The sequence below is a fragment of the Oryzias latipes genome, chromosome 7 (genome assembly GCF_002234675.1).
Source record: "Oryzias latipes chromosome 7, ASM223467v1".
Lineage (NCBI taxonomy): Eukaryota > Metazoa > Chordata > Actinopteri > Beloniformes > Adrianichthyidae > Oryzias > Oryzias latipes.
In genome coordinates this window covers 17241317-17263152 of record NC_019865.2, presented here as the reverse complement: position 1 = coordinate 17263152, position 21836 = coordinate 17241317, and the positions used below count along the sequence as shown (strand labels likewise).

At 41.3% G+C, this 21836-nt stretch overlaps 2 protein-coding genes across 19 annotated transcripts in view; both read left to right on the top strand.

Annotated features, from left to right (window-relative positions):
* Positions 1–5884, top strand: part of LOC101170677 (serine/threonine-protein kinase WNK2) — a 34555-nt gene extending 28671 nt beyond the window's left edge. For all 11 annotated transcript variants that reach the window (XR_002290553.2, XM_020704759.2, XM_020704760.2 and 8 more), the window contains 2 exons: positions 253–545; positions 3628–5884. Coding sequence is in view for 10 of the 11 variants with exons in the window: in XM_020704759.2 (XP_020560418.1) it covers positions 253–545; positions 3628–3966 (632 nt within the window). In the remaining variant the exon portion in view is untranslated. The remainder of the gene's footprint in view (positions 1–252; positions 546–3627) is intronic.
* Positions 5885–7779: 1895 nt separating this feature from the next.
* brpf1 (bromodomain and PHD finger containing 1) lies at positions 7780–20625 on the top strand. 8 transcript variants are annotated; one of them, XM_011476739.3, is made up of 17 exons: positions 7780–8039; positions 8387–8459; positions 10149–10930; positions 11094–11283; positions 11374–11661; positions 11774–12291; positions 12370–12559; positions 12639–12770; positions 12889–13017; positions 13849–14224; positions 15975–16277; positions 16399–16650; positions 16751–16898; positions 17033–17166; positions 18521–18636; positions 18724–18878; positions 19566–20625. In XM_011476739.3, exons 3-17 carry the CDS (start codon positions 10194–10196, stop codon positions 19747–19749), a joined length of 3852 nt encoding a protein of 1283 aa, XP_011475041.1. In that variant the 5' UTR covers positions 7780–8039; positions 8387–8459; positions 10149–10193; the 3' UTR covers positions 19750–20625.
* The last annotated feature ends 1211 nt before the right edge of the window (positions 20626–21836 follow it).

The window sequence follows — 21836 nt, the reverse complement described above, 5'->3', positions numbered from 1 at the left end:
TCACATGGAAATCATTGTTGTTTTTTAATCCTTTGGCTGCTTGATTGGCAAAAATTTATTTAGTTGATGCGTTCCCAGTTCTCTTAGACTTGCTAAAAGGAGACTTTTCTTACAGTGCCGTTTTTGTTTATTTTGGTTTTTTCCCCCTATGAATTAAGTTCTGCCATATAGCAGCCAATTGATGTCACAGTAGTTTGTTGTTTTTGAGTTTTTCCAAACATTGCGGCCTGTAATCTGCGATTGTTTCCTCAGGGTCTTCTCTCAACACCAACACAGCACAGACCGCTTCTAGTCACCCACAGGCCGCCGTCACATCCGCCTCGCCATCGCCTCAGCAATTCACACGACTCGCTCAGGTCCAGTCCAACAACAGCAACAACAACCGAGGCACATTTACGGATGATCTTCACAAACTGGTGGATGACTGGACAAAGGAAACTGTAGCAGCAGCCAGTCAACCTCGACCCTCTCTGAACCAGATGAAACAAAGGCTCCAGCAAGGTCCCGAGAGCAAGCTGGCAGCCATGGGAGGGATCCCACCTGAGGTATCGGAAGCGTTCAGATTTATTTTAATTCTATTTTAAATGTTTGTGTTTTATTGTTGTTGTGGAGCTTCAATGGAAAGTAGTGACTGGGGTAGAGGTTGGCAGTTTCCTCCAGATGACTGACATGTGTGGACAATGAGATAAGGGAGACAGGAGGGAACTTGTATCATCCAGGGGGGGGAATAGAATGTAAATAAGGAAACTTGGTGATGAAACAAAGCAGTTCAGGATTGTATCCAGATAGAAAAACTTGAAAGGGGAAAACAAGGGGCACTGTGTTGCATTGTAAGGACATGTGTTCATGTTTTTTTTGCAGGGCTGAGAGATGGCAATGATATGCAGCAGGTTAGATGGTCTATGTCTATAGACCATAGCAGTCTTGCTATGGTTATCCTTTCAGCAGGGCTGGAAAAAGAGGTAGAATGTCAGGAAGGCCGTTTTTGTTTTTTATCTCAGGATTTTCCACATGAATGAGAGACTTGGTGTTATTTAGCCTCACTTTCTGCAGGTAATTTGGGGCTCCTAACAAACTTCTTTAGTCTGGGTAAATTATTTATGTACAAGAGGCCATTATCACTAGTATTAGTACTCACTAGTGATTCAAGTGCATTAGGTATAAAAATTGGACTGAAAACGCCACCTACACTAAAAAGGCGGAGAACCACATATACAGTCAGGACCATAAATATTTGGACAGAGACGCATTATTTTTCATTTTGTTTCTGTACATTATCACAGTGAATTTTAAATATAAGAACTCAGATGCCATTGAAGTGCAGACTTTTAGCTTTTATTCCAAACTAAAGCATTTTTTAAACACAATCCCTTCATTTTATGGGCTCGTAAGTAATTAGACAATGGACTCCCATGCTATTGCATGGGAATAACAATTCCCTTGTTATGTCATTATGAGTGAAGCTGATAAAAGGCCTGGAGTTGATTAGAGGACTCGTGCTTGCATTTTGAAGATTTTTCTGTGAACAGACAACATGCAGTCGAAGGAGCTCTCCATGCAGGTGAAAGGAGCCACCATTAACCCTTGTGCTATCTTAGCACCCCACCCTTATTTTGAAATGTTCTCCTTACCATGATAAAGGTGGAGAGGATTTCATGTAATCCATGGACACAAGTGAGGTTCACAAATCATTGAAGAAATATGGTTTAGCGCACTATCTAGTGGGTCTAGATGACCCAACTCCCAATGTTAGAGTGCCTAGGATAGCACAAGGGTTACGCTGAGAAAACAGAAAAAAAACATGCCAGAAATTGCTACAGTATTAGGAGTGGCAAAATCAACAGTGGGGTCCATCCTGAGGAAGAAAGAAAGCACTGGTGAACTCAGCAACGCAAAAAGACCTGGACGTCCACAGAAGACAACAGTGGTGGATGATCACAGAATCATTTCCATGATGAAGAGGAACCCGTTCACAACAGCCAACAAAGTGAACAACACTCTCCAGGAGGTAGGCGTATCAATATCCAAGTCCACCATAAGAAGATTGCATGAAAGTAGATATAGAGGGTACACTGCAAGATGCAAGCCACTCATAAGCCTCAAGAATAGGAAGGTAGATTGGACTTTGCTAAAAAGCATCTAAAAAAGCCAGCACAGTTCTGGAAAAACATTCCTTGGACAGATGAAACCAAAATCAACCTCTGGCCAAGTCAGTCACCTGATCTTAACCAAATTGAGCATGCATTTCACTTGTTGAAGACTAAACTTCAGACAGAAAGGCCCACAAACAAACAGCAACTGAAAGCTGCTACAGTAAAGGCCTGGCAGAGCATTCAGAAGGAGAAAACCCAGCATCTGGTGATGTCCATGAGTTCAAGACTTCAGGCTGTCATTGCCAACAAAGGGTTTTCAACCAAATATTAGTAATGACCATTTTGTTTTCAGTTATTCCATTTGTCCAATTACTTACGAGCCCATGAAATGAAGGGATTGTGTTTAAAAAATGCTTTAGTTTTTCACATTTTTATGCAATCTTTTTGTTCAACCCATGGAATAAAAGCTGAAAGTCTGCACTTCAATGGCATCTGAGCTGTTTTATTTAAAATTCACTGTGGTAAAGTACAGAAACTAAATTAGAAAAAAATGTGTCTGTGTCCAAATATTTATGGTCCTGACTGTACACTATTTGTGTTGAGAATGCAACTGGAGAAGAACAGATGTCAGAAGGAGCTTCATTGGGTTTCTGTAGATCTAGAGAGTATCACAGGATACAGAGAGATTTGTATAAAAAAATTCTGGAGTGGCCTAGAACTGTGTTTGAGTTGTGCAGGACATGAATTTGAGACAGTGGTGAGATGTGCTGTAGATTTAAGAGTCTAGATCAAGGTGAAAATGGGACTATACCAAGGATCAGCCTTGAGCCCCTTCTTGGTTGCTATGGTGATGGACAGACTGACAGGTTCGAAAATAAATCTCTGTGGACCGTGATGTTTGCAGATGAAATTGTGATTTGGAGTGAGAGCAGGAACAAATGGAGGAACATATAGAGAGATAGTTTGTTCTGGAAAGGAGAGGAATGTTTAGTCCCTCAAAGGTCAGTATCTGTGTGTAAATGAAGTCCCTTAAGTGAAACTGTTTGATTAAATGAAGCAAAGATTAAAGCAAACGCTGAAGAGGAATCAAGTCTGGAAAAGAAGTGAATAGAAGGTCAGAAAGGATACAGGACCATGTGAGGAAATGACCTGTGAGAAGTGTCCACAAGAATGAAAAGAAAGATGGAATAAGACCAGATGTTGTTGGTTTAGAGACGGTGGCTCTGAGGAAAACGAAACTATCAAAGCTGGAGATTCTCTTTGCAAGTGACTTGGACGGATAGGATGACTACATCAGAGGGACTGCTCATGTTAGATGTTTTTTTTCTGTGAAACCAGATGTAGATTCTGTGTCCATGTAGAAAACAGGCAAAGTGACCATGTTCCTTAGCATCCCAATGTTGGAACTGCCAGACAGGAACACTAGAGGGTTAAACTATGAAAAAAAATCCACAATCAAGAAATAACATTTGATCTTTGTATCATTTATATATAAATACAGTTCTTTATCATTTACAACTCTTTTCTATTTCAGACAAAATCCCAAGTTGTTGCCAGTAAGTTCCAACTTCCTCTCTCATGCCCAATGACTGCTGCTTTAGGCTCAGGCCTGCCCACAGGCACAGCACATTTCCATGCAATGACTCCTCCCAACTACAACGGCTCCTTTGGTGGGATGTTTCCTGGTCCTCTCTATCCACAGCAGTGGCCCGGGATGCCCAGTCCTGGAGGCTCTGTGGTTCCTGTGGGCTTGCTAGGTGCTTCAAGAGTGATGTCCTACACCACAATGGCAAACCCAGGGATCCAAACCTTCTCTTCGGTTGCACACAAACCTGAAAATAGCACTTCTTCAAAAACCACAAGGACTACCTGATCTCCTAGCTACAAATGTGTTGTCTACAGGACAGTCCAACTCCTCTCTGCTCCATCCACCAGAGACACAGGTCCACAGAGATATGTTGGCTTTCTGAAAACAACACGTTAATCTGTAGTTGACTGTGCGAGTCTGTATGTGTGTGTATCATATGTACCTATGCTTTTTGGCTTTGGTCTTAATGAAACTGAGCCATACTAAAAAAAAAACGTTTCTGCTGTGGTGATGAACCTATTTTTATGTTCTTTGTTACTCCGGTTTCCACATTGCTCAAACGTTTAGTTTTATGCGCCCTCTAAAGACTACACTGCAATCCAAATACCAGAGGCATGGGGTTCAGTAACAGGATAGTATTTCAGATTCAAGTATTTGCAGGAATGTAGTGCCTTGAACGTCTTTAAAATAATACATTTCTGCTGATTTTATTTGAAGGTTGCTTGAGTGAAACCTTTTTCCTTTCTCCTGCTTAAATAATAATAAAGTGTTTTAAATCGTTTACATTTCACCCTTGTTGGATGGAGTGCCATAGTAGTGAGATCAAACTTTATGAATGATTGGTAAAAACACAACAAATCCAGCAGTCAAATTTAACTCTTTCAGGTTAAATGGTTCAACTGGACACTACTTTTGATTGGACAGCCCGATAGCTGGCAGCTGTGCAGAGTAAAGGTGGTGTCCAGAGCCATTCACACTGTACAAAACTTATTTCTAAAGCATACGCCTGCGGTGGTGTTCTGATGAGAATGTAGCAATTAATGTGTCATGGCTTGAGGCTCAGAAGTGCAATTTAATCCCTCCACAGAAACTTTGACCGTGGCCTTGCCACAAGCCTTATCTTTGGTGTGTGCGACATAAGCAAGCTGAAATATTAAGCAAATTTGCAGCTCCTCGTCAATATACGGTCAGATCTAACCAGACAACATAAACGCACAAAAAACTACACATCAAACACTGGATTTTATCAATGCTAAATTTTTCAACTTTGCTGATAATCTGCATACACTGTGTAAAATGTTATGTGCAATCCACCACTCAACTGAGGTGTTTTTTGAAGTTTCTTTAAAGCATTTATATTTCTTTTTTTGGGATGCTGCTAAAAAAAGTGATTCCACTGTTCACTATTCTTTTCTACATTATATAAATAAGCATACGACTGCTTAAAGTAACAGAACATTCTGAAAAATCAGTGTTATTGCCTTCCTTGTTAAAAGATTTATTTCACAGGTCACTTTTGGTGTTGGCCTCTTTTGTTTTTTCCATATATTTTTAACAGTATATTGCCAAAAAAAAATAAATGACACGTGGGAGAATTGCACAACATATACTCTCCCTTTGTTCCATGTTAGAAACCCCCCACAGTGTAGATGGTGGGGATCAGCCAAACATGTTTCTTTTCCCACCAACAAGCATGGCTAACGTTACATATTCCACCATGCCAAAAGCGAGCAGATCTATGGTCACAAACTCACATTTCATGCAGACGTTTTCAGCACCCTAATCCTGCCAAAGCTGTGAACTGTATAGTTTTCTTGTAGCTTGTACTTGTACAATATTATTTAGGCTGTAAAGACTAACCGAGAGGAGGGGTTGATTTGATGTATATTATTCCATCAATTCGGTTTGAATTGGACTTTTATAGGATTTTATGCAGAGTCTTCTGCTTTGGTGAAATATTTCCAACAGTAAGAGATTTCTGTTCTCTTTCACTTGTATTCTGATGTGTTTATTCCCACCTCCTTTGTCTGAATGGAGAGCGGAGGAAGGAGTAAGCAGCGCTGGCTTATTCATTTTAAAAGCAGTGATCAGGCAGAGAGGGTTTTGCCTGCTGTGTGTCCCACTGCATAGTCCCACCCTGTTCTGCTGCACTCTAATCACAAACTATATGTTAAGAGAGAAATAAATATTTTGTGCTTGAAAAGGATTGTGTTTTGGTTTTTCTTATAAACTTGGACTGTTTTATACTTCCTTTAAGTTTGTAGAATCTGGAATAAATGGAGCCATTTGGCCTTTAAGTGTGGCGTTTGTTCACGTTGCAACACATTTTCTAAAAAGTTAGGACAATAAAGAACCTAAAATCTTCAGAAATCTTGACCCAGGGGTGACTGGACTTTTTGCGAAGAGGACCAGTTTTAAGTGAGGTGAAAATGTGAGGGCCAACCATTTGGAGATCCTTCTTAAAACCCTTCTAGTAAACCGTTAACCTCTTAAGACTTTGCTCTGGTTTAAAATGCATCATTTTATTTCATAGTCACAGGGCCCCAGTAAGCAGAATAAACTACTGTGGTAACACAACCCAAAATGTGATTTAAGAGGTCAATTGGAAACTAACTATTCAATGATTTATTTATAATGGAATACTTTTCATTTCTTCACACAGAACAAAAATACATTTAAATACATTTTTTTTAACTTACTGTGAATTTCATATTTGAAGACCAGAACTATAACAAAGAAAATGTCTCTCTGAAAAGAAAAAAAAAACCTTTTGTGAATATTAAATCTGGGTTCATTTGAAACTTTACATTTTATTTACAATTTAATGCTCACTGTAAACTTCTAAATTTAAATCACGAGACCAAAACAGTAACACAAAATTATCATATTCAGAAGTACAAAACACTTTTTTTCTTTTTATCTTTTTTATTTTTATTCATTTTATTTTATTTTTCATTAAAAAAAAAGTCTTCCCTTCTCATTTGGCCTTGGAGGCTCAGAAGGTCAAGTGTTTGTTACCAAAGGTTTACAACGACAAGTAGTCCTTAGAAAGGCGCCGGGGGTCCCATATTATTGATTGGATGACAGGATCCTGCGGACTGGTAGAAATGTGCATGCGGGCCACATGTGGCCAGACTTTGGACATGCATGCCTAACTGTATTTATTTGATGATGAAGAGTTTACAATTGACAGTCAAATTAAAAATTGTAATGCTTTACTTTGTAAATTATTTAACCATCTATTTTAAAAAAAATATGTAGCTTTGCATATTTCTACAGCAGATTTACATGGGATTTTGTTTTGCCTACACTAGGACAACTGTAAAATTCACAACATTTAGAAATAGAGAAATAATATTCATCTTCATTTTTACTAGACATTGCACTGTACAATAATATCTAACGCAAGCCACAGATTGGCAAATTTAACTAGGTCTGATAGCAAAATACAGAATAACTAGTAGGCATTGAGCATGAAAGGATGGAGTTCGTAATAACTTTTTTTTAATTGAACTTCAAACAAACATATACCCATAGCTGCAACAGAAAGACATACAAAGAATAAAATACAAACAAAAAAAATGAAAAATAACATTAACATTGTAGATCACAATACCAGGGATTGTCATACAACATGCGATCTTCAATGAAAATAGACAATTTTATAGCATTTTTGTTTTTTTTTATTAATTTCAGAGATTTAAAATATAAACTGATCTCTTTATTAAATGTATTGAATAATGGTTTGGTTTTTGAAAATCTGCTCTTATGAATGAAAAATTTCCCAGATATTTATAAAGTATTGAATGCCAAATCAAATAGATTATCACCAGAAACTACTCCAAATAATATGATGTGCTGTTCGTAATAACTAACAGGCTCACAGTTGAAATTCAAACACAGGCACTACACAAGACGCAAAGTCGTAAAATGGCTTGCTCTCGATTGGATCTTCTCTGAGATGAGCCCGCCCAATCTAACTGTAACAACCAATCAGCTACTCATACTCAACACAACCACCAATCAGAATGGAGCTCCCGCCCCCAGTATCCCTTTGTCTGATCCAATCAAAGAAAACGGTCGAATTAGATCCTGCTTTCCGTGTCGAATGTGTCGAACTGCCTCCGCTGCGCAGCGTTACTGCAATGGTTGCCCCTTTTGTTCATCCGTATTCCTGAATTGTTTAATACACAATGAAAGTACCTGGATATTTTATTGTTTCATAAAAACATCCCACTGCAATTACGATCTCTGTGATCTCATCTGGGATTTTTTTTAAATCAATTAAACTCGAACTGCTATCCTGAGCTGCTGTGAGGTTTCCGAAGCACGCAGTCTTTCTTGAGGAACGTGGAGTTGTAAGTGTTAATAACGCCAGTCATGAACTACAATGTTAACGTAATACTGTTATGTGGGGAATCTGTTCACATTTAAAGTTCTGAGTGGGAGCCAGTAGGCGACAACTTAGCAATTATCGCAATCCATCTCAGTCTATCATGTCCTGAAAACAAACTGACGTTCGTCAGACCCTTCGTCAAAAAGAAGTACGCACGGGCTTCCTTGGTTACTAGTAAAACACTCAAAAGACACAGTATCACAGAAAATAACATTTTTACTAGCATTAGTTTGGTCAAGCGTTTGAATTCCCCACTATTGTTTGTTAGTCTCACAAAACCCGATGTTAAACTGTCAAATCGCTGCCCAGTCTCCGGAATCACCAGGGTGAGGTCGTTATGGAGGGAAACACCGGGGTTGAATGACTCCAGCCAGCCTGCAGTGTACGTAACTCCAAATACTTTCCAGAATTGTGTATTTGTAGTTCTACCGAGATGCTCTGTGGTGTTTACGTTGACATGTCTTTCTTTGTTTCGCTAACGTTTACCACGGGAACTCAGCTACAGTTTTAGCAAAGCGAATTAAACGTCACCGTGAAGTATGCAACTGAAAAGCAACACAACAGTAAGGACTAAAGTAAAGATGGCTCTGCTCAATGTTTAATTGCGTTTGTGTTTATGGAGGCTACGTTACAGTTATTGGCGCTATTCGCTTCGTGACCTAATGTTGTTTGCTAGCTGTTGTTAGCATGATGGCTAATAGCGCTTTCTGTTGTCATTGTTTGTGGAGGCGACTGAAAACGCTAGTTAACAAGATTAAAGCTACGTGTTTGAGTTTCTCTTAGAAATATAAACTCTGTTATTTTAATTGTTTTTTTTATTTTGTTACTGGATTTTAATTTATTTTCCTTGTGTTTCCTTTAGCCTGTGAACAGTGGTGTATTGCTGTAGTTTTATTGTAATGGTCACCTCAGCTTCACTGAAGATGTAAGGGTCGTAGTAATGGCACTGAAATGCACCTGTTACTGGGAGACATTTGCAACTATTTATTTGTCACTACAACTACGGGAAGCCTCTTGGTTACATGACTTCACCGTACCCAGCTCACGAGGATGTATTAAAGCAATCAACAAAAATCATTTCCTGCTAAAAATCCCACCAATTTAAGTTAATTTGCAAGTTTTCACATAAACTTTTGATTTATTGTTACAATAACTCTAAGACGTAGTTTAACTAGGGGTGTAACGATTCCTTTTTAACAATGATTCGATCCATTTAAAGATTTGTGGTTGAAGATACGATTTATAGTCAATATAGGTTCATTTTGAACAATCCCGTTCACTGACCTAAAGTTGATCCAGGACAACTTTAGCCAGAAATTCAAGCAGTGTGACTCAGACATAAATACCTGGGTACTGAACAGGTGAAGTTTTCCAGATTTCTTGCAAGATAATTAAGTGTAAATGAAACAAACACGTTAACAAGAATCAATGGCAAATCCGTTCACATTTTAGTTTCATAAAGTTCAGCCCACTGTTGTTTTTTTCACGTAAAATATTACAAACAGAACATTATTAGACCATTCGACCACACTGCATGGTCACATCTTTGCAAAGTCATAGTATTTCTACACTATAATGATGCCATAATCCATTTTTGCTGACATAACGCAAGTTGACATTCTCTGATGCACTTGGTTGTTTTTACGTTATAGGAAAATAAACCCACCGTGCCTCAGTCCAAATAGTATTTTCCAATATCGATATAATCAATTTATTTCATTTTGAAATTGTTTTATAATGGTAAAGGTCAATTCGGTTGGATTGTAGGAATACAAAATCCATTCATCGATTAATCATTGCACCCCTTGGTTTAACCAACAAATCCTTTGATCAAAGTTTGAGTTAAACGTTAAAAGTTACCACTTCACATAGCTGATTTCGCAGACAACTGACAAATCTAATAATTTGTATTAATCATCAAAGGAAATACACAAATATTTACACCATATCAATATAGGTTTCTCAAATTTAAAAGAAAAAAGTTAGTTACTCTTCTGATATGTTGTACTATCACCTAAAGACATCTGGTCAGTGTTACATCTTGGCTCCCATTTGTGTTTTCCTGTTACAGATGTAAACTTGAGCATCATATGTCCCAGCAGTGTCTGTTGGCACAATGGGGCTGGATTTTGATGTAAAGACATTCTGTCACAATCTTAGGGCCACCAAGCCCCCTTATGAGTGTCCTGTGGAGACTTGTCGTAAGGTCTACAAGAGCTACAGTGGCATTGAGTATCACCTGTACCATTATGACCATGACAATCCAACTCCTGCACAGACTATGCCACAGAAGAAGAGGAAAGGACGGCCCCCTCGAGCCTCTCTGACTGGTTCAGCGGATACGGATGATGGCGGAGGCAATGGAGGACAGGGTCATGAAGGAAACACGCCGGGGAGCCCCAGCCGATCAGAGCACTCCCACTCTCCGGGGAGGGAGACCATGACCTATGCCCAGGCACAGAGCATGGTCGAACTGGAGATCCAAGGCCGTGTTCATCGCATTAGCATCTTCGAAAACATTGATGTGGTGTCAGAGGAGGACAGCGATGCTGATGATGCGCTGCCATCTGGAACTGGCAATAGCACGGGAGGTGTGTGTAACGGCGGCGACGGTGGAGGTGGAGGCAGTGAAGTGGGAGGGAGCTGCAAAGACCGTTCTGATATCACATCCTCCAACGGGGCCAAAGCAACACCAAAGACTGGGAAGCATAAGAGCAAAGCAAAGAAGAAGGATGGCTCATCTCATCACCACAACTCTCAGTCTGGTCCTGCCGTCAAACTCCCAGAAGCTGTGTTTAGAGAACTGGACCAAGATAGACCCGATGCCCCCCCTCGACCATCATCTTACTACAGGTAAGTGTTCAGGACCCCAATGGGATTCATAACTATTTGCAAAGCATACCTGTTTGATGCTGTTAGACATTTATTTTCCATTCTCCATGTGCTAGAACTGTTATCCGGTTCATTTTGGCTCATCTTAACCACATTAACCCTCCCTACCGATTCTATTCCTCAGGTATATTGATAAGTCAGCAGAGGAGCTGGATGAGGAGGTCGAGTATGATATTGATGAGGAGGATTATATCTGGCTTGGTATCATGAACGATAAGCGGCGGCGTGATGGCGTGCCCCCCATCCCTCAGGAGGTCTTTGAGTACCTCATGGACCGATTGGAGAAGGAGTCCTACTTTGAAAGCCACAACAAGGTAGTTTAAGTTCATACAAGAACACGGTTTCAGCACTGAAACTTCCATGGATTGCTTTAAAGTTTTGGCGTCTCTTGTTGGATTTCTCAGACCGATCCCAGTACCTTAATTGACGAGGATGCCGTCTGCTGCATCTGTAACGATGGAGAGTGTCAGAACAGCAACGTCATCTTGTTTTGCGACATGTGCAACTTGGCCGTTCACCAGGAGTGCTATGGTGTGCCCTATATCCCCGAGGGTCAGTGGTTGTGCCGTCGCTGCTTGCAGTCACCGAGCAGAGCTGTGGACTGTGCTCTTTGTCCCAACAAGGGAGGCGCTTTCAAACAGACGGATGACTCGCGCTGGGCTCATGTAGTGTGTGCTCTCTGGATCCCAGAGGTAAAATCTGCACCACCTTACTACATAAATGCTGGTTTAGTGATGAACTCCATCTATTGTCTTAGTAAAGCTAATTTTTTAAATTCCTGTTGTGCTTTTTTTTTTTTTTTAGGTGTGCTTTGCTAACACAGTCTTCCTCGAGCCAATTGATAGCATCGAGCACATCCCTCCTGCGCGCTGGAAGCTCACCTGCTACATCTGCAAGCAGCGAGGCTCAGGTGCCTGCATCCAGTGTCACAAAGCCAACTGTTACACAGCCTTCCACGTCACCTGTGCACAGCAGGCTGGCCTCTATATGAAAATGGAGCCTGTCAGAGAGACTGGGGCCAACGGCACCTCTTTTAGCGTTCGCAAGACGGCATACTGTGACATCCACACGCCCCCGGGCTCAGCCCGACCTTTAGGAGGGGTGGGAGGGGCCAGCATGGGGTCATCCCACAGTGAAGGAGAGCTTGAGGATGACGATGAGCCCAGTCTGTGCAACGACGATGACTCCAAGGGCTGGAGCTCGGAAAGAGCAAAGAGGGCGAAAGCCAAATCCAGGCTGAAGATGAAAAAGGCAAGGAAGATCTTGGCAGAGAGAAGAGCTGCTGCACCAGTAGTGTCTGTGCCCTGCATACCTCCACACAGGTAGGCGTGTGCATTACAGGGCTTTTGCCTATTAAGTGTAGGGCTCCTGGAACATAATCGCTGTCTGCTTCTCTGTAGGCTCAGTAAAATCACAAGCAACTTGACGGTACCCAGGAAGAGTCAGTTCATGCAGCGACTTCACAGCTACTGGACCCTCAAGAGGCAAAGTCGCAATGGTGTGCCTCTTCTGCGACGGCTTCAGACGCACCTGCCCTCCCACCGGCATGTTGAACCACATCCACCACAGCCTTCAGCACAAGTTGCATCTGTAAGTATTAACTACTAAGAAAATTCAGCGTCGTCTGCTCAAACGTGTTAACGGCTTTTTGTTTCATTTGGTGTTTCAGAGAGACAGTGAAGAAAAACAGACTGCCTTGAAGGAGCAGCTGAAAGCTTGGCAGAGGCTGAGGCATGACCTGGAAAGAGCCAGGCTGCTGGTGGAGCTCATCCGGAAGAGGGAGAAACTCAAGAGGGAGACGGTGAGATACGGCGTCGAGACTTTCACAGGGTTTTAGTGTTTCACTGTAACAGACTTGTTTTTCTGTGTGTTTTTGTACGTTGACATGTGAACACTTCTAAAAATGTGCTTGCTTTCAGATTAAAGTGCAGCAGATGGTGCTGGAAATGCAGCTGACTCCTTTCCTAGTTCTTCTGAGAAGTACATTGGAACAGCTACAGGAAAGAGACACTAACAACTTTTTTACTGAGCCTGTGCCACTTGAAGAGGTGAATTACCAGACGAAAGCTTTTTTGTTCTCAAAATATCTTTACATTTGTAAAGTCTGATTACTCTTGTTCATTTGTTAAATTTGCAAATATTTAGGTTTACTTTCTGCACTGCACTTCCAAAAATTCAGCATTGATTTGTTTGCGTAATACCAGTAAAAGCTTTTTTCTATGCAATCGAATTTTAACTTTAAAGTCCCCCTCATCTTTTGGTCTGTTTTAAATGCGTTCCCAGTGGTCTTTTAATCATGATTATGTTGTCTTAAGGTAAAATAAAAAAAAAACTTGTGTTGTTTTCTAGGACATAGTTTCTGCAGAGCTGCAGTAATTCATCAGAAACTCTGAGTTGTGGGCAGAACTGTTGGGCTGGAGTAGGTCTGCCCACCCCCACTTCCCATCATCCTTTTGTTTAAACTCTTTCCTGCTAGCATACAGCCCCTCACAACCCCAACCTAAAGTTAACAGTGCAACAAAAATGGCGAGCGATGTTGGAGCTTTCCAGCTGTACAGTTTTGAGCCAGATGTTAGCTGACGAGGAAAACGAAGACGTACATGGATCTAGTCATCTACAAATGGATTTATCAGAATAGGGCGGAATTTTGTACTGTGCAAATATACCGGTACACTTTTTCAAAGTGCTTTTTTGTTTGTTTTTTTGCATCAGCCCCTGATTTGCAACAATTTGAAATAAAGAAATACTCTGAAATGCAGTTTTTATGGTTAATTTCCTAAAAGTATGTCCTTCATCATGAGACAAATGCTACAAAACCCCAAAAACACAATTTTCATTGGATTGCATCTTCTTACTGATCATTTCCATTTACTTTGCAGGTTCCAGATTACCTGGAGCATATTGACACTCCGATGGACTTTCAGACCATGTGGAACCTGCTGGAGTCCCATCGCTACCTCACTTTTGAGGCCTTCGAGGGGGACTTTGGCCTCATCGTTAACAACTGTCTCAAATACAATGCTAAGGACACGGTGTTTTACCGCGCTGCCCTGCGGCTCAGAGAGATGGGCGGGGCAGTCATAAGGGCCGCGAAGCGGCAAGCTGATCGGATAGGTTTCGACTATGAGAGCGGGATGCACCTTCACCGGGAGACTAGCCCAGACACCCGTCGGGAACAGGAGAGAGACCGAGAGCGGGAACGAGAACGAGAGAGGGACAGAGAAAGAGAGCGGACGCTGTCTTCCAATGAAGATGGTAGGTGCTTCTTTTTCACTTTTCCTAAAGATTTTTTGGTCAAAACATTTGAAGAAGAGGAAAAAAATAAATGTCCTAATTTGTAGAAAACATCTGGGTCATTCATTTTTGAGGAATTTGGATAAGATAATTTACACAAGTGGTCCCCAACCCCTGTCCCGAGGACCAGTGGCTGTCCGTGGGACAGATGGTACCAGGCAGCCGTGGGGGAAAAAAATGACCTACATTTTCTCAGTTTTTTAAATAATCTTATTTTGAAGGAAGTTTTCTTTTAGAAAGCTACTGGATTCTCCCCACCACATCTAAATCAGTCATCAGACATGTCAAGCTGCTTGATCACGTGTTAAAAAATCTATTCACTATTTTCTGAAAGCAGCTGCAACGACCACTAAATAAAAAGATAGCAAAAAATAAACATATTTGGAGAATTTCGAAACACAGAAAAGTGCCAATGAGGAAACAGAAAATCCGCCTTTGACTTTAAAGAAATCAGAAAAAAAACAGGAGTCTTTACTCTAAATATGGATTTATTGCAACAGTTGTTCTCACACACCATAAAAATGCATCATATTCGGCAACCATATGTCTAATGTTACAGGGATGCTGACTGTAAAGTTGATCAAGTGGTGGATTTATTTTTATTTTTAGAAAATACCAGTTTTAGCGACTTTTTTTTACTTGTTTTATTTATCCATCACACCGTAAGAGTCTGATAAGACTGAAGTGAGCTGATTTTTAGCTTCCACGTTGTAATTTCTGGGTTAAGGAAAAATCTATATCACATTGTAATGGCTTCTACATAATATGTAGCTTACAAGTAAAGTTTAAAGCAGATGCGGATATTTTATAGGAGATGAAGATAAACTTTACTCTCACAAGTTAAGGGAAAGTGGGGGCTTAAGAAAATAAAAAGGACTCCCACTTCAGCCACTTGCAGGCCAGACCGTGAAAATGTAGTCTGACATTAAACCCCTCTGAGGCCTGAAAAAGGTTGGGGACCACTGATTTACATAATCCATTCATCTATTTATACCTGCTTCATCCTAAAGCGGGGTTATGGTTGTTGCTTAAGCCTAACCCAGCTATGATGGGATGAAGGCAGGTCTGACCCTGACATGAGAGAATATCACACATGTACTATTGAGGGGCAACTTGGAGTCCCCAAATATTCAATGAAATATGGTTCTGGACTGTGGGACCAACCTATCTGAAAAGAATCCACACAGAAAGGATTCAGTTGGGATTTGAACCAGGGACATTCTGGCTTTGAGGCAACAGTGCTGACAAGCTCATTTTTTCTCCCTTTTAGTCTCTCAAGAAAACCTTGGTTGTGATCTGGCACTTTATAAATGAACTGAATTAAATTAAATTACAAAACACTGTATCCCAATTTGCAACATATTGTTTGTTAAAATGTTGATATAACAACAGTTTTGTGCAGACTTTGATGCAAAGAAAGTGTTCAAATCTTGGTTGCAGTGAATGCATATGGCCAATAGATGGCGTATGTCATTCATGCACTTGAATTGGGCCTAAAATGCAGCCACAGTTTTTTTAACTGCATTCACTTTACTGTATATTCCTAAAAAACACAAAATATAATTTTTACAATTTGTTTTTTCTTTCTTTTTGAGAAACCTAAATAGTTGTTTACACTAAAACAGCCATTTTCTCTCTGTTTTCCACACATTCAACAGTTTTGATGTGAAGCCAGATTTTCAAAAGCTATGACAATCCCTGCCTCCCACAGAACTGCTTCTGCCAGAGAACAGGCGGCGGCTGCCTCTGGAAGAGCAGCTGCATTACCTGCAGGCGCGCCTCGACGAGGTCAACTCAGGAAAGCACAGCATCGGTCAGTCTCGCAGAGCCAAAGCTCTAAGAAAGGAGATCAGCGTGATCAAGAGGAAGCTTGCGCATCAGCGGGAGGGAGGCTCCGGTATGGGGGTCAGAGAGTCTGTGGGTGACCGGGGCTTGTCTCTCCCTCATCACTCATCTTCTGCAGGACACCATGATGAGGGTGGAGAGAGCAGCAGTCAAGAAATTGGAGGAAAAGGTCAGTCTCTGAGCATGTTTTGAAAATGCTCAGACACTATCACAATATTTTGACTATCAGAAAAATGAACATTCGTTTGTGTCTGTGCAATAGGACCTAACTGTATCTTCTTCTTCTCTAGCACCAGAGGTTGGACGTAGGACGTCCGTCCTTTTCTCTAAGAAGAACCAGAAAATGGCTGGACCCCCCAAAAGGCCAGGGCGTCCCCCAAAGAACCGGGATGCTGGCTATCCTGGTGCTGGGGTGAGCCAAAGCCCCATCGGCCCCCCACAGCTGGCTTTACTGCCAACGGGCAAGCCGAGGAAGAGGCCCCGAAGCCCCCACACCAGCTCCAGCTCTGACAGCGACAGTGACAATGACGACTTGCTCCCAGGTAGAATCTAGGCCGTTTTCCAAAAAAAGAAAATTCATGCTTGTAGTGTTTCATTTGTAAGTCCCACACTGACTTTCTTGTCTGTGTCTCTTACTCTCAGGTTTACCAAGTAACGGCTTTGATACAGGAAACCAGCCTGTGACGGAAAGTTTCCGTGTGTACAGAAGTGAGTCTCGTCTCCCTCGTTCAAGCTCAGATTCTGAGTCCACAACCAGCAGCAGCAGCAGTGCAGCATCTGACAGGACCAGGTACTTTGCTTTAAACCCTTTGTTGCAGTCAAAGAGACCCCCAATTAGACGTAGTTTCAGAGCAAACAAGTAGGCTTTTTATTTGTTCGTTTGTGTTGAACTGGTAATGATATTCTTGTGTGTTTTTGTCTCAGCACAACCCCGTCTAAGCAGGGCAGAGGAAAGGCATCATTTCCACGCTCCGCCTTCCATGAGGACAGCAGTGAGGAAACTTCCGGCACTGAAAATGATTCATACTCTGTTGGAGGATCGCGGAGCGTCTCACATTGTAAGCTTAGTTCCCCACAGACAAAGCCGCACAGTGCGAGTGTGGGCGTTTATTTTGAGTCCTGATCTTATCTCATTTAACCATTCTTTCTAGTACTGCCTTTGTATGTGACTTCATGTCTGACACCACTTGTCTCTAACTTCAGAATTCGATGCTTGTATAGAAAAATAAACATCAAAATCTGCCTCTCCTCAAGGTTAAGTGAGAATCCAAATCTTTTTACATTTAATAAAATTCCCACTGGCGAGTGGAGATGCCAAACGTTGGTTCTCCAGAGTGGCAACTATTCTTCTAGCTGTCTTTGCCTTTACTGTTGTTGGGTCAGGAGCATTCAGTCCATCTAAACCTGGACTGATTTAGCACCAAGTGATGCAGGGAGAACTGGAAAACAGGCAGGGAGGAAGTTCTTGAGGACCAGATGGTCCTTTCCTCACCTGAGTAGATTATGAAGCCACTCAAACACCTGATGACCTGCTTACCACCTGGCGTTTTGATTGGGTTTTAGCAGACCGTCCAGCTTCTGTTTCTCATTAAACTTAGATTTGGCAGAAATGCTTTAACATGAAAACGTAGTCATGGTTTATTTCCTGTTTTAGCCATGATGTATGTGTTCAATTCATTTATGGGTTTTCCTGCATTCTGCTTTTAAATAGAGATTTTTGTGATTGTAACGGATAAATGTCTGAGACATCATTTAATCTTTTTAATGTGCTAAAACAAAACACGTATTTATTTTAGAATCATTCAGTGTTAATGAAAATAGTTCCATGCAACGCTTTTTATTGCAAAATTTAAAGCTACACATCAAAGTAATGACTCGCATGTGCAACCAAACAGCAGGTTGTGCAGCAGAGTAGCCAAATGAGCTAGCAGTATGTTAGTCAGAAGATCAACAACAGAGCATTCCCACTACCACTAAATGAAGGCTTTAACACTGGAGATGTTGCAGGTTACTCCTAAATAGCACACACTCTTTGACATACCGTAACTCCTTGACAAATCACGCGATCAACATGAATCAGTTTATTTTGAATAGCAGCTTTTCATATCGTCTTTGCACCCATATTCAACACATTGCTAATGTAAAATGTTGCATTACGGCGCAAAGCCACTTTCCTCTGTGACAGAATCAGCTGGTTTACGTTGATTGCACGTCACTGCTGTTAAGTGTGAAGCATCAGGCTTCTTTCTCCTCTTCAGAATCTGCTAGAATTACATTAAGTATGTTAAAAGTAGAAGAGTTACCGTAAAGACTGCTCGAATGCTTTAAATGCTCCCATGTTTAAGATTTACCACCAAAAAGATAACAAAAAAAAAGACAGCTGGATAAAAGAACAACCATCTTTGCCCTCAGTGGTTCGTGGCCGGGACAGGTCAGGATGTTGGATGACCTCTGATGATTATTCGTCTCTGGAGGCTCTGGACCTGGTGTGGGCCAAGTGCAGAGGCTATCCCTCTTACCCTGCCCTGGTGAGACTCACAGGATTTGTAGTGTAATCTGGATCTGAGTTGTTGGTTTGTGTGTCTTATCCTCTTTGTGCCACTGTTCCCCTGCAGATAATTGACCCCAAAATGCCCAGGGAGGGGGTATTTCACCGGGGTGTCCCAATCCCTGTGCCTCCTGTGGATGTGCTGAAACTTGGGGAGCAGATGACCCAGGAGGCGAGGGAGCACCTCTTCCTTGTTCTTTTCTTTGACAACAAAAGGACTTGGTAAATGTATTTTGGTTTATTTCATTGTTTTAATCCTACCCAACTGACAGTGGAGTTGTCGGTAGTTTTACCTCTCAAATGTAAACTTTTACTTTGTTTTAATTAGCTTCTTTTATCAACCTCACGTTTAGTGTAGAAACTTTTCTGGTAAAAGGAGGAGGCAGTGTGCTAAAAAGTCAAACTATCTTGCAAAAACCAAGCTTTTGATGTTATTGGGTGCTGAGAAGGCAAATGAGTTTGCGGCAACACTTCAAAGCAACTGCAGCTGTTGTACAAGGTGAGAGACATCAGCTCATTTAGCAGAAATAGGACAAACTTTGTTTCTGAGTATGAGAGGGAAAGACCACGCAGCGTTTTAGGTCACTGTGTGCAAAGCCTCTGCTCTAGCATTTGCTCCGTTTGCAGAAAAAGAACAATCAAAGGTGGAGAAAACTGATGAAGGCTGTAAAGCTGTTCGTGCCTCAAGCAGAAGCTTATCTTGTCGTCACGCAAGTCACACCCTGTAAAGAATCAGGAACTCCACAGGAAACAATGGACCCCAGAGAGTTTTGTACTTTTGTAATCATGGGGATTCTCTCAGCTTACTCATTTAAATAGTTTTTTCATTTTCTTTTGAAGCAAACATTTAAGTAAATCAAATGTAGTCTACAGGAATAACTAAGAGAACCTGTGTTTTTGTCCATGCAGGCAGTGGCTGCCTCGCTCTAAGCTGGTGCCACTTGGAGTGGACCAGGAGCTCGACAAGGAGAAGATGCTAGAGGGCCGGAAATCCAACATTCGGAAATCGGTGCAAGTGGCCTATCACCGCGCCATGCAGCACCGCAGCAAAGTACAGGGGGACCCCAGCAGTGAGACCAGTGATAGTGACTGAAGCCAAACAGACGCTACATGCCGCTTCTTCCAAGTGTTGGTGACTAAATCCATCCGGTCCGTGAGCCTGAACAGTGCCAGTAGCAAAGAGTGGAAAAGAAAAGAAAAAGCCCACTTCTTTGGCCCCTCCCCCAGCTACACAAACAGTCATGCACACTACACAGAATTTTACCAACATGTAAAATATTGTAACTAAGAGAACTGAAACGGTGATATTGAAAAAAATTATTTTGAAAATATACGATGAGAATCATAAATCAAAGTATTCCAGATATGTTGTGGTCGATATGTTTAAAAGCAAACGCGATCATGGTTTACAGACTGAAAAATACGGAGCTTTTTATCACACTATGCCTCCCCACATCACACAATCCCACCTGTAATGTTATATATGAACGGCGAAATGCATGTTTCAACGCACAGATCCTGAGGTACAGGTTGGAAACGCTGCCCCTCTCAACACATCTCCACATCCTTTCTCCACCTTTTTTTTATAAAGAGAAACAAGCCTGGTGCTAATGTTGTCGTTTGTCAGAGGAGCACAGAGACATTGCTGCCAACCCTCGTTGTCGAATCAATGTTACTGTAATTTATTGTTTTTAATAAGGTCCATTTTTTTCCCCAATCATGGACTAATAGCAATGATCACTCCGACTGCACAGCCGTCTTTGTCGCTCATGTTGTCTCTTTTTTTTAACATGTGTACCTGTCACTTGCTTTGGACTCGGTTAACAAACAAAGACTAAAAAGAAAAACACAAATGCCTCACTGTCTGTCTGAGTCTCAGGCTGTTGGCTTTAGATCTTTTATATATACACATTGCATAAAAATATGAGTTTAATAATAATAAAAAAAAAGGATTCTTGTTTTTTTTTAACTTGTGCTGTGATTATTTTGTTTACCCTAACTGTGCTTTTCAGATGATTCTCTGGGGAATTTGGCTCATATTCAGCCGAAGGTGATGATCCTGCCAGTGATCCATCTCAATGGAAAAGTTCAGTCATAATTATGTGCTGCCAACACACCATAACATGACCAGTCAAGTTATTGCCTGTTGACAACGGCGTTGGTCCAGGAAGCTTTGCAGGGATTTATGTATGATCGTACACGCTACAGATATGTAATAATATTGGTCATTTTAATTTTGACCTGTAGGTGGAGAGCAGTGACTCATGTACATTAACCCTTGAGCTATCGTAGGCACGTTAACATTGGGAGTTGGGTCATCTAGACCCACTAGACAGTGCTCTGAACCTTTTTTCTTCAATGATTTGTGATCTTCACTGGTGTCCATGGATTACATGAAATCTTTCCACCTTTCTCCACCTTTGTCATGGTAGGGAGAACACGTCAATGTAAGGGTGGGGTCATCTGAGATAGCACAAGGGTTAAGCAGTGACTTCCCTCTCTTACTCTCCAAGTGTCCTATCCTGCAGATATAGGCTTTAAGTCCTGTTCGACTGGTCAAACTGCCTTTAAAAACACAAAGCGAGCACATACCATGTCACTGTGCATACAATAGCTTTCATTGTGCAGTCTACAAATTTCACTGCCAGACTTACAGTACTGTGACTGCATCTTCCCTGCTTAACGGTGGAGCAAAATTACACCTTAAAGGGTCAACTCCACACAAGAATAAAAGCATTAGGATCACGTTTTCCTTAAAATTATATGTTATCTGTCGCCACGTTAGATGGGGTCAAAGGGAAAATAGTAAATATACTCTCAATAAAACGAGCTCAAGTTGCTGTCCACGCCAAATACAGGGCTCCCAAACAACAACGCCCACACACACTAACTCTACATTTTCAGTAATGACAGCTTATTTCCTGCAGCAACAAACAAAGCTTTGGTAGAAACGGCTGATAACTGTCAGTTTGAGGTTTCAACAGTGTGCTCATGCGAGGAAGGAGAGTGTATGGTATTGAGACTTCCTTTGAACCTCCTCTGGTAGAAATCAGCTTTAACCCAACACACTGTTTCCTTTTTAAACAAAGAACTGCAAAACCTGCCAAATCTGCTTAGTGTGGACTATCAGCGGTAGGCAGTAGCCTCAAACTACGATTTTATTATGATTTGCAGAGCTCG